This window comes from Heloderma suspectum, chromosome 5 (assembly GCF_057233095.1).
Source record: "Heloderma suspectum isolate Gila_16-S chromosome 5, 16-S_ref, whole genome shotgun sequence".
Lineage (NCBI taxonomy): Eukaryota > Metazoa > Chordata > Lepidosauria > Squamata > Helodermatidae > Heloderma > Heloderma suspectum.
The window spans coordinates 47402936-47415684 of record NC_139462.1 but is presented as its reverse complement, the minus strand read 5'-3'; the positions used below and the strand labels follow the sequence as shown (position 1 = coordinate 47415684).

Below are 12749 nucleotides of genomic sequence, written 5' to 3'. Positions count from 1 at the left end.
GAGAGAGAAATAAGAATTCTGCATCACCATATCAAGACTGAAGTATTAAGCTTGCTCTATGATGGTGTCTGGTTTTAGGAGGTATCTGACTATGTATACAGTAGATCGGTAAGCAGAGGTTCCCAACATACTGACAATATATTTTAAGAGAACCTCTTAACCAGGGCAAATGCCATGCTATTATATCAAGCAAAGTTTTATAATGAAAAAATAACTATTTCAATTCAAAGTTGCTGCAACGCACTAGAAAAATCAAGTAAAATGGACCATATTTTAGCTGTCATTTTGCTGAAGCTACCTTTGGTGTTCTCTGTGTTGGGTTTTTAGGGGGCTGCATTTAAATGATTTTATATGTTGTTTCATAGTTTTGCGACTGTGCTTAATAATCTATTATATTTTTAGCTGTTGTTGGATATTTTTTGGAATTTTTTTGGAAAGATGACAGGTATTTTAAAACAAATACATTTAAACACATAGATTTCCTGTACAGGCAGTAGTTCACATTCTGTAGTGTTGGGAATACTGAATGTTAGCTTTGCATAAAAATGTCAAAAGATGGTATCTTGTGCATTTTATGCCCTTTAGGCCCATGGTTTACATTGATTTTCTATATACCCATGAACAGAGGCTTCATTTCATGCATCTGATAACTGGACTCAAGTCCACAAAAACTTAGATCACAACGAATCTGTAGTCTTTACGATGCCACAAGACACGCTTTTGTTGCGACAGACTAAAATGTTTACCACCTTGGAAGTCTGAATTTTATTTAACTTCTGTTGCATAACAGATATTCATGCAATGTATGAAGGCCCTAACCACAGCCAGGAATAAAAACTAAACTAAAACCTAAATTATTTTAATGCTACAGAAAAACATATTTTCAAAGGGAACAGAGTTCTAGCAGGCAACTATACTGACTACAAAGCTGACCCACAGACTAATGGATTCTGCTAGATTCGGGGGGGAGGGGGGTGTCCTTTTGGTAAGGATGGTACTCCTGTCAATGCCCTAGTGGAACATGGAGATGTCCCAGGAAGTTGACTCGATGACACCTAACTAAGCACTCTCTTTCTATATGCAAAGCCCATGCAGCTGCTTGGTATATATCTGAGTGGAGGGAAGACAGCTGGAATACAAGAAGAGGAAATCTCATGTCAAATATGGTTGAACACACCCTCAATGCCAAAAAGCCCATTATCAAGCCTATTCTGTGGCAGTGAGGGTGGCAAAGCAATATTTATTTACATCTTCACAGTGTCGTCTCCAACAAAGCTTTTCTGGGTGGTATGGGGCCTGTTGAAATCTGGCCCCAGAGAGAGTATTGGTGGTACTCTCAGTGTGACAAGTTTGCAGGACTCTTAACTGAAGTAGGATTTGTACTAGTTGCATATTTATATTGTGGCAGGTGCCCCACATGAGGAAAGCAGTTAAGTGATGGAAAGCTGTGGTTCTATTTGATCATGTTTGTCTCAAAGAGGGTACCAACATTTTTCAGACTTCCTCTATGTTTTTTTTACCTTTACATCTACACCAGGAATGTAAAATACTGTTGTTTCCAGGTCACTAGACTTTGTCTGCAGAGATGACGGCACTTTCTTTCCAGCCAGTAAGTGAGTAGTTGATGCATAGTTAGTTTGAAATTTCTTCTTTTTTGAAGGAGACTCTTGATCTAAACTTCTGGAACTGCGATCATAGCTCCTAAAAAATAAATAGCAATGCATAACAATTATTTAACAGGAATTTAAATGAAGCATTTTATTTCCAAAGTGAGTATTGATAAAACAATTGAAGCCAAACTATGTGTTGGATCCATCTTCTGTAAGTAGTTCCACACAGAATGGGGCATTCTTGGGTCTCAGCATCCCCTTCTCCCTGCAGCCCACAAAAATCTTATCCACAGGGTTGGGAAACCTCATGAAACAGCATAGAAAGTGGAGTGGGACCAAGGAGGGGGAATCAGCAAAAAAGGCCTCCCCGCTTCTGTTCATGGAAGCCTCCTTTGGATCTGAGACCCTTCCGCTAACAGAAAGGCCTCTTCCAGTCACAGAAGAGCACCTTTGAATCCAGCCTTATACAGTAGATCATAATATTTCTGTCTTTCACTTAATATACTGTGTCCTGTAGCATCTTATTCAGACTTTCATTCACGCAAAACCAACAATATAGGATGCTTGATCTAAACTTCTTGAAACTTAATTTAAGCTTGATTTAAATGCTTAATTTAAAACAAACCTGTCAGTAATAAAATATTATGTTTGCTGCTCTAAACCTGCAGACAAGTTGCTTAAATTCAACTGAGGTAAATGGGATTCAAACAAATGGAATTAGCAGTCTAACTATGTAAAACTGCTGGTAAAAGGTCTTTGCTATCACTATGGAAAAAAAGCCAATGCTCATGTTGTATATGCTCATGCTATAAACAATTCAGAGAAGTTGGAGAGATTTATTAAACAAATTCTACATCAGACTTCTTGATACTGACAAAGGCATTGTATCTTATAAAGCAGAATAAACGTATGTTCTTTAATGTTGTGTAATAGTGACACAAATTGCTAGCTATTTAGATTGCTGCCTTAAAATAAAACTATCAATTTCTTATGATTTTTACATGGGACATAAATATTACCATGAAACTCGCTGTAGCATATGGCATTAACATATGGTGCAAATTTCTGATTAGTCTTATTTGAGTCTTTAAAGTTCTGCATTAGAACCATGCTGCTCTTCTCAATACAGTTTGGTAAACATTTACCTCCTTAAGCTTATGTCATCATGTTCCTGCTGAAGTGTTGTTGGATGAAGTACACACTTCCCACAGTCAATTTCAACTCTCACATCAAGTTCAAAGTCGATATTCCTCTCTGTAGTTGTTCCAGTTACACTTCTATTGGCTGGAGATGTTGGCCACCGTTCAGTAAACAGTTGGTGGACAGCAGCAAAACCAGTTGCTTTCTTACGAGAAACAGCCCTATAAAAAGCAAAGAACTGTTTTGCAGTATTTTACAAAATAAACTTATCTGACTTATCGGATATGGTTTCTTAAAAATATGTTTCAGTTAATATTTTACTACACTACATGTGAGAGTAAAGACCAAACTAGCCGTGATGCGAGTCTTTTACTTCCACTAAAATTAGCTGTGGGGACCCTCTGATTTGGATGGGCTGTGACATTGGGAGAAGAGGGGTGAACTCTTACCTCCATGCCATTTCCCTGACTAAAATCACACACCACCACCCCAAAGCTACTATCATCCCCAGCGGGAGTCCTTGTATGTTTTCCCTTCCTTGGCTAATGGAAGCTGTGGGGGGATGGGGCAACCGAACCACCCTCCCCCACTGTTGTTTTCAGTGGAAGTAACAGACATTGAGACATCTGATCACAATTCTCCCTCATCATGCATGGTTTGGCCTAAATGTACCAACAATTTTAGAGAACAGTAAGGCAGCTCTGGCCACCTAATGCGAAGAGAAAAGTCACTGGAAAAGACCCTGATGCTGGGAAAGATTGAAGGCAAAAGGAGAAGGGGATGGCAGAGGATGAGATGGCTAGATACAATCACCGATGTAATGAATATGGACTTGAGCACACTCTGGGAGAGAGCGCAGGACAGGAAGGCCTGGCGTGCTATGGTCCATGGGGTCATGAAGAGTCGGACTTAACGACTGAACAACAACAACAACAAAGTCCTCGTACAGTCTCAACCCATTCAAGGTAACTGGCAAACCACTAATTATTACTATTCTTACAACTTAAGAACAGGAGTAAGGAAGAGCAAATGAAAGTAAAAACACTGAGTTCATGCAGCACACTCATCTTACAGTTATACTGCTGAATACTTAGATTCAGAGCATTGAAACATTTAAATAGAACTAGGAACATAGGTAACTGCCATATATCGAATCAGACCATTTCAGATAGGAGTGTTTTCCAGCCCTATTTAAAGGTGCCAGGGATTGAACTTGGGACTTTATGCATGCAAAGCATGTGCTCAACCACAGAGCTATGGCTCTTCCCAAAAAGTATTAGCTATTTCTGCCTGAGTGTCCAATCATCTCATCAAACTGTTTAAAAAATTTGCAACATGTACATCATTTCAGGTAGATAAAAAACCCTAATACATTTTAACCATGAACTTGAGCACACTCCGGGAGACAGTGGAGGACAGGAAGGCCTGGCGTGCTATGGTCCATGGGGTCACGAAGAGTCGGACATGACTTAACGACTGAACAACAGCATTTTAACCACTGGTTTAATCACTGTGTGGGTAACGTGTGCTAAATGGTGCATATACTCTAATAGCCAAACCAACTATCAGAGGAGATTAAACAAGAGAGTTGCCTTGTTTCATATTTCTACTCCTCACCTTATTAGAATAACTTCAAGATTTCAGACTGAATATTTTATATAGAATGATGGACTTCTTTTTGTACATAAATTATTTTTAGTTAAAGGCTGTAACATTCTCAACTGTAATGAGTATTCAATTATTTAGAATATGCTCACTGTGTTTTCCTGTAAAAATAAGGCCTCTCTCTTTCATGATCTTCCTCTTTTTCAGAATCCTCACTCGTTGAAGATAAGCTGTCATCTCGTCTTCCTTCTTCAAGCTGGAAGGGAATGCTTGGTGAGAAGACAGCTGGAGTTTTGGGTGAACTGAACACTGAGCATGATCCTTCACTAGTGGATGAGTAATGGGATGGACCATCAATGGTTACTGACAAAAGATCCAATTCTGTCTCCTCTGGAAACTGATTATAGAGAGACAAAAAAGACATTTCAGTTATAGCTACTATCTCTATTAAGAGGTGGGGAATCAGATGTCTTAAAGGCAAAGCACTTCAAATAATATTCAAAGTAATATTTCTCTTTTTGGATGGGCCATATTGTTGGTATAAGGAAATTAAGCCATGAAACATGTTTTAGATATAGATGAATGAATAAACTTGGACTGGACAAGCACCTTAGAAAGAGAAGTGAACATACAAGTTACATAAAAAGCACCAAGCTTATACTGAAATACATACTGCTATAACAATTTAATTAAAAATGTTAAAGCAAAGATATAGAACAGCAAGAAACCCCAAGACCACCTATAAGTGAAAGAAATGAACAGAAATGGTTGGTAAATGGAAGTGCAGAATGTACAATATTATCTCAATAGATACACCTTCAAAAATACTAGATAAAGCCACTAAGGCCTAAAATTAGGTTAAAGGCTATTCCATCTTTAGCACAGATGTATAATACTATCATCTGTATAATAGGTAATGCTGTGTATTCTGCTCTAAGGAGTTTGGTTTCAGTGATTTTGAACCAGACTGAATCTGGACAAGAACCTGAATTTTGCTAATTCGGAGAAAATATGGAAAACCTATGACATTTTAAGCTGTAACCTGAAGTCATATACTCCAAATATGGATATGAACTGGTGCCAGAAACATAGAAAACTGTTCACTGTCTTCCTCTGCAAAAGCTTGGACAAGCTGAATTAAAGCTGTTCAAGCTTTAGCTGAACCCACCAGGAGTTTGTGTCTGTATGATTCTCTGCATGTGTGTATCCCTTCATAAGTAAGAACTCTGTGGGAGCTAAGTTGCTTGAGAGCCCTAGACCACGCCATGCTTTTCAGCATTTGGAAGCAAGTGCCACCAAGTTCAATGGGACTTAATTCCTAGTAGGCTTTTTGTTTGGACTGCAGCTTTACTTAGAAATAAGTACCACAGAAAGGACACAGTATTATTTTCATATTTTCGTTAGGACTACACTACTAAAGTACTAAAATTAGGACTATGCTACTTATGCTTGGAACAATACTGAACACACACACAGTTGGATCCAGACTATGTTAGTTGCACTTAATTTCCACTAAAATCAATGGGATTTAAGTCATGATTAACTTGTCCCATTGATTCAATGGACCTAAGTGCAACTAACAGAGGGAGAAATTCTATGGCCACTAGACACTGTCCTCCAATGTCCCAGAAACCATGCTCCCCACTCCCTTGTAGCAAGCACAGTTCTCTCCATGCTGGCTATGTCTCTGAGTTCAGAAATGGAGCACAGAGATAGGGAAAAGGAGGTGGTCCCGGAAGGTGGGGAGGGACAGGAAGCCATGGCTGACTTGAGTCCTAGTATTGGGAAAAAGGCAGGATATTAATAAATATAATAATAATAATAATAATAACAATAATAATAATGTTATGAAGCTTTCTATGTGCTGTGTGGCCTCTCCCGCCCCCACTCTGAAGCTCCCTGGCTAGATAGGCGAAAGAACTGTCTAGCCAAAATGCAGGGTGGCCGGAGCATGGAGGCGAGGATCATCTCCATGCTCCAGCCACCCTGCATTGGATAGTCATTAGCCTCCAAGTTCAGAGGCTGATGACTATCTCCATAAGACTGTGCCTTTAGTCTGGATCCTATTGACTAAATTTTGAGGGGAAAAGACAGCCAAAGATACCTTACATCTCACACATAAAGCTTATTGGAACTCTTCACACTAATACATCATAGAAAGTTTTCCAGTTAAGGACCACTTAAAAGGGAGGATGACTTAGAAATCGCATATTATTAATAGTAAATGACATATTTAAGATGTTCTGACTATTTTACTTTTGATTTTTATAGTTATAGTAACTCTTTATACATGATGTTTAGATTTATTTGCTTTCTTAAATAAACAAATGGTTTGGGTACTCATTTAGACTGTCATTCATAGACTATGGGTTGGATCCAGACTAAGTTAGGTCCCACTGTAATTAATGTGAAAAGTTATCTTTACTTGACCTTTTTAGAGCTATCACTATAAACGTTCTTGGTCAATGATAGAATACATTTCTGCTGAGAAATAACGTATCTATTGTCAATGACCTGTCATTGACAACATCAATTGAAATGGTTATGTCATGCCAATAATATACACATTAGTTTCAGACTTGATTTATAAAGGTCTTTAATGCAGTTCTTTTCTGTCTGCCTCTATTTTAGGGGACAGCTATATGTAGTTTCAAAGTTTTACCAAAAGTGTTAAAAACACATCTTGCTGTCTACTTGACTACCTTGGAGAAAAAGCTCCAGAAAAAGAGAGATCTAATAAAAACTCCCAAGAAAACGAAATACTGGACGATATGTCATACTGCCACATCTGTGAGTGTCCTGCCTATAAGTATTATGATACATTCTGCTTAGATGCCAGAGATGATCAATAAAGCAGATTTTCCATGCAATTAATTAGTATACTTGTTAATTTTACAAATACCTGAAAATACCCTTCCCCTGGACAGCTGGATTGTTGTGCAATCCCCAAAACTGTTTTATTCAACTTAATTAAAATGAAAAAGAAAAACAAATTAAAATAAATATATATAAGACACTGGCACATTTAAAGGGGAAAATGGTATAAAATCAAATTTCATTAGTGAACACAAACATGGCTTTATTTAATGAACTACTAAAAAAAAAGTGTGAAAGACACTAGACAAGGCTGAATGAATAATATGGACACCATGCACACGTATGTAACATTCTTTGTACATAACCTAATACACGTGTTCAAAATATGTATATTTTTCACATGCCAGTTACTGGACTAAAGGTAGTTTAAGATATGCAGTATTAAATCTAAATGCAGTATTAGCTTTCTCTTCACTTGTAATATTATTATAAAAGAAAATGGCATCTAACACACTGATTTACCAAATGATGTTTTAAATCCCTATGTATTCACCTCCTATTCCTATTATGTATTTCTTCATGGTATTTCATGAACTGCAGCACAGTACTTAGGGGCTGCCTTACCGTGTCCTGTATATTGAAAGTAACTCTGGGTCCAGGAGATGCTCCATCTACACGTATCTCTGGAAGTTCCTCACTTTCTCCAAGCCGTGTACTATTGTCAAATTAAGAAAAAAGTGATGATATTCATGAAGACAAGGAAATACTCAAAACACTTTAAACATGGCATTTACTACTAATAATATGAATAATAGAATCATAGAATAGTAAGGTTGGAAGGGGCCTAAAACACCGAGTCGAACCCCCTGCTCAGTGCAGGAATCCAAGTCAGAGCATCCCTGACAGATGGCTGTCCAGCCTCATCTTGAACGCCTCCAGCGTGGGAGAGCCCACCACCTCCCTAGGTCATTGGTTCCATTGTCATATTGCTCTAACAGTCAGGAAGTTTTTCCTGATGTTCAGCTGGAATCTGGCTTCCTGTAACTTGAGCCCATTATTCTGTGTCCTGCATTCTGGGATGATCGAGAAGACATCCTGGCCTTTCTCTCTGTGACAACCTTTCAAGTACTTGAAGCGCGCTATGATCTCTCCCCTCAGTCTCCTCAAGGCTAAACTTCCACAGTTCTTTCAGTCTCTCCTCAGAGGGCTTTGTTTCCAGTCCCCTGATCATTTTTGTTGCCCTCCTCTGAACCCTCTCCAGTTTGTCTGCATCCTTCTTAAAGTGCAGTACCCAGAACTGGACACAGTACTCCGATGAGGCCTAACCAGTGCTGAGTAGAGGGGAACTAGTACTTCCCAGGATTTGGAAGCTATGCTTCTATTAATGCAGCCCAAAAGAGCATTTGCCTTTTTTGCAGCCACATCACACTGTAGGCTCATATTCAGCTTGTGATCTACAACAATTCCAAGATCCTTCTTGCTGGTAATGTTGTTGAGCCATGTATCCCCCATCCTGTAACTGTGCATTTGGTTTCTTTTTCCTAGGTGCAGAACTTGGCATTTATCTCTATTAAATGTCATTCTGTTGTTTTCTCCCCAGCGCTCCAGCCTATCAAGATCACTTTGCATTTTGTTTCTGTCTTCCAAGTTATTACCTATCCCGCCCAATTTTGTGTCATCTGCAAATTTTATCAGCATTCCCCGCACCTCCTCCTTCATGTCATTAATAAAAATGTTGAAGACCACTGGGCCCAGGACTGAGCCCTGCGGTACCCCACTCATTACCTCTCCCCAGTTTGAGAAGATCCCATTGATAAGCACTGTTTGCGTCCGATTCTGTAGCCAACTGTGGATCCACCTGTTGTTGTTTCATCTAGCCCACTTTGAGCTACGAAACCTCTCAATCATGTTATGCATACACCAAATCTGTACAATTCTTATGGGTACTCTATTGTTGAGGAGCTCCTTCCCAACTGAAGAGCTATCACCTGAACAGAGGCAGTTCTGGCTTTAGGACAGGCAGGACAGTGCCTCCTACTATCATAGCGCCCCCTCCCCATCACACAACCCCTGGTCACTCTTATGTTCAGTAATTTAAGCCACATACTTTACAAGAGCCCTGCCTGGCCTCCAGGACACTCCAGTGTCTCTCTTGAACATTCTCATTGGTGGCTAGTGTTTGGTATGTATAATGGCTTGTTCTGCCTTGTGCATGCACAGTGGTGTGATCTGGATCTTTTCTAGCCAGGAACAGAGAGCAGTAGGCACAGGAGGGTGTCCAGGAGGAATGTTCTGCCTGGTTGTCATATTTGGACATGCTCAGTTTCCTGAGCCAGTCAGGGGACAAAAGATTTCACTGAGAGATGCCCTCAGCCATCAGTGGGTACTGTTTTTTAAAATATTTACTCCGGTGCAAGCACAGAGAAATCAAATGGATAGTTATTGCTTTTTCACTCCCTCAAAGCCAGTTGTTCTTATTTTTTCACTCTGATGTGTGTGTGTGTGTGTGTGTGTGTGTGTGTGAGAGAGAGAGAGAGAGAGAGACAGTCAGAGAGAGAGAGAGAGAGAGAGAGAGAGAGAGAGCGCACAAGCGATGCAGTCTGCCAGTGAAGCAGCCAGCAGGTAGGTATGTTTATTTTTTGGCTATTTTTAAACTGGTGGCCTGGGGTCAAGGGAGTGAGCAAGGAGTGCTTTGGTATTGTTGCTGTGTGGGTCAGAACAGACACCCTGACCCCCAACCCTCTGCTTTGTATTCCCTCCTGATGTTAAACTTAACTTGCCTGCCCTGGTTGCCCTTTCCATGCAATGGCATGCTGATGAAGCAGAGCAGCGTGGGCTCGAATAAGTGCTTTGGTGTTGTTCTCTAGGTCAGAGACCTCCCCCATCCAACCCTCTGCTTTGCACTAATTCCTGAATCCTGATGTTGAACCTAAGTTGCTTGACTTGATTTCCCCTTTCTGTGCTTTGCCTACAGTGACCTAACCTGCCCTCCACTCCACCAGCCCCAGTGGGCACCAGCAGCCACTGTGCCTGCACATCTTCTGGAAGTATTACTAGATGTCCTGTTTTTTGTAGGTTTGTTGCATGCATCATTAAGTTGCTATTGGGGAAGTTGAAATACAATATTTTATCTTTACGGTTTGATTTTTTTGCAAATTGTATTCCATCTTGAGCCTTTGGAAAGAGCAGACTAAATATGCCTTTAAATACAAACAGCAATCTAATGACTGCAAAAACAACAATGTAACAGTTAGGAGTTACACAGCTGTTTTGGATAAAGAGTTGCATTTAATAACTGATAGTACTAAAGAGGTAAAAATGTATTGTAATCGTACTGAGACACAGAAAGTAGGAAGAGGCTATGCAGATGAGTGGGTGACAATATGCAGGTAGGGACTGGCTCAGTTCTATTGATACCCATTGAATTCTATGGAACAAAGTGTCAGGGATGAGTCCAAGCCCCTTGAGAGGTCTGACAGCTCTGATTCTGAATCAGAGTTGGAACAGCTAGATCAGAGCCCTGGGGAGGGACCTTCCTTAGAGAGCCAAGATGCTGGGAGATATTCCTCCAAAGGCCTTGACAAACAGATGGCCCAGGCTGAGTCCCTGCCCCCTCCCTCCACTGTGAGAACTCAAGTTTCCGAGGAAGAAGGGGGAGGGACTTGAGAGATGCTAGTGTGTGTCACAAAGCAAAGCAGGAAAAGTTAGGGACAGGGCTCAGATGCTCTGCCAGGATAGTCACTCTTGGAAGTCAACATAGGAGGGAGGGGCATCACTGTGAAGCAAGTTTGGCTGTGAGGTTCATGCTCAAACTGTCAGCAACTTCACTACCCTCCAGTTTGTCTCCTCTGATTAGAGATTGCAGATTAGTTGCTCGGGGCCTGAGGCAGCCTGAGAGTTTCCTTGAATCTGCATTTGTAGAAAGGCTAGTCTCTAGCAAAATAAAGTCGTATTAGCCTGAAGCTTTGTCTCCCTGTGGTGTTGACTGTGAAGCGGAAGGATGATCCATTTCTGACACAAACCAGATAAGGTGCAATCTGGGACACTCTTGAAAATGGGCAAAATTTGACCCCACTTTACCTGTGATGGGGCATGTTAAGTTGCCATTCTTTCTTAGGGGAAAATTAAGTATTACACTTTAAGGAACCAATCAGGTATTTTTAAAAATGTGAAGAAAACATGCAGAGTAATGTCTTTGGACTCTCACAAGTATAAGCATTTGGTTATTTTAAAGTCATATTACCTTGTTCTGTCCATTCTTTTTAGAGGTGGTCTTCCTGAAGCTGTAATAGTTTTGGATCGATTATAGCTAGGTTTGTAACCTAGGCCCCATTTGTCTTTGAGCGATGCCGCCTAGAACACACACAGGATATTATTTCCATGTTCGATCTAAATAAGACCCTTATGTAGCTTCTCTCTCTCTCTCTCTCTCTCTCTCACACACACACAAACACACACACACACACACAGGCTAAAAATATTGTAAACTGAAGGTATAATCCAGAAAGCATGTTTAAGTTCCATTGGGGTCTAAATGTACTTGACCACATGGGTAACACCCTAAATCAGAGTATAACATAAATACTGTGGGCAGATTTGGGCCCAGTCTCTAGCTGTAAGTCCCAAGGGAATTCCAAATAGGCATTAGGTTGGATCTAAACATTGTACAAGCAGAAAGCCACAGAATAACTGATCCTTCTCTTCTCCTCCTCCCCCTTTAAATTTCCTGCAACCTCTGAAAAGCCTCTGCAGAGAGTCCCCATCACCACTCCTAGACAGCATGGGCTGTGTTGTGGTGTTGTGGGGAGCTGCTGGGGAATTGCCCTAAATTGGGTGGAGGGACCTTGTACAAGCTGATTCATCTTTTTAAAAAGCCCTTTACTCTGATAGGTGCACAATGCTTTGCTTGTTGGGGTATTTAAAAAGAATGAGATCTGCCACCTACTGAAAAACAATTCAGCATTTCCACATCAGTTTACTGATACGTGGCCCACCAACTGGTTAGAAAATGCTGTAGCCTTTGTAGACAAATGTTGTAGACAAACGTTGCTTGTCATGGGTATACCATGTTCAACCTCTTTTAAATAATGTGAAAAAGAACAGATATGAACATAGCAACATTAGCATGTCTGAAAAAGAACTTTTAAAAAATCTCTCACCCTCATACTTGACCTGCGCAGTTTTTTACGAACATCTCGACGAATGTCATTGACAGCTACTGACTCCAATTGCTGATAACGTTGAATTTCTTGATTTATGGTTCCTTCACTTGCACCCAGTTTCCTGAGGACAACATAAGCAATGAAAGCTCTGAACAGATACTATAGGCTGTACAGTGTAGTGGTCAGGTTGGTGGCCTTAGACTAAGGCCAATTCAAATCCTTGAGCCAGTCACTTTCTCTTCACCTCACAGAATTGTTGCAAGGATAAAAGAGGAACAACCGTGTATACCACCTTGAACTCTTTGGTGGCAAGGTAGAATAAAAAGGAAATAAATAACAAAAAGAAGCATTGATTATAAAATTTATAGCTGCCTTCTGAAGGCAGGCCCCTTAGCTGACATCATTTTAGATTTAT

General features: G+C 40.3%; 1 protein-coding gene across 13 annotated transcripts in view; it reads right to left on the bottom strand.

Moving 5' to 3' along the window:
• Positions 1 to 12749, bottom strand: part of BLTP1 (bridge-like lipid transfer protein family member 1) — a 173158-nt gene that overhangs the window by 42255 nt on the left and 118154 nt on the right. For 7 of the 13 annotated variants that reach the window (XM_084855961.1, XM_084855949.1, XM_084855955.1 and 4 more), the window contains 7 exons: positions 12332 to 12455; positions 11416 to 11525; positions 7797 to 7887; positions 7258 to 7320; positions 4508 to 4752; positions 2756 to 2971; positions 1521 to 1701 (listed from right to left, as the gene is read on the bottom strand). In XM_084855961.1, the coding sequence (XP_084712087.1) occupies positions 1521 to 1701; positions 2756 to 2971; positions 4508 to 4752; positions 7258 to 7320; positions 7797 to 7887; positions 11416 to 11525; positions 12332 to 12455 (1030 nt within the window). The remainder of the gene's footprint in view (positions 1 to 1520; positions 1702 to 2755; positions 2972 to 4507; positions 4753 to 7257; positions 7321 to 7796; positions 7888 to 11415; positions 11526 to 12331; positions 12456 to 12749) is intronic. The other 6 variants (XM_084855954.1, XM_084855957.1, XM_084855960.1 and 3 more) reach the window with 3 other exon arrangements.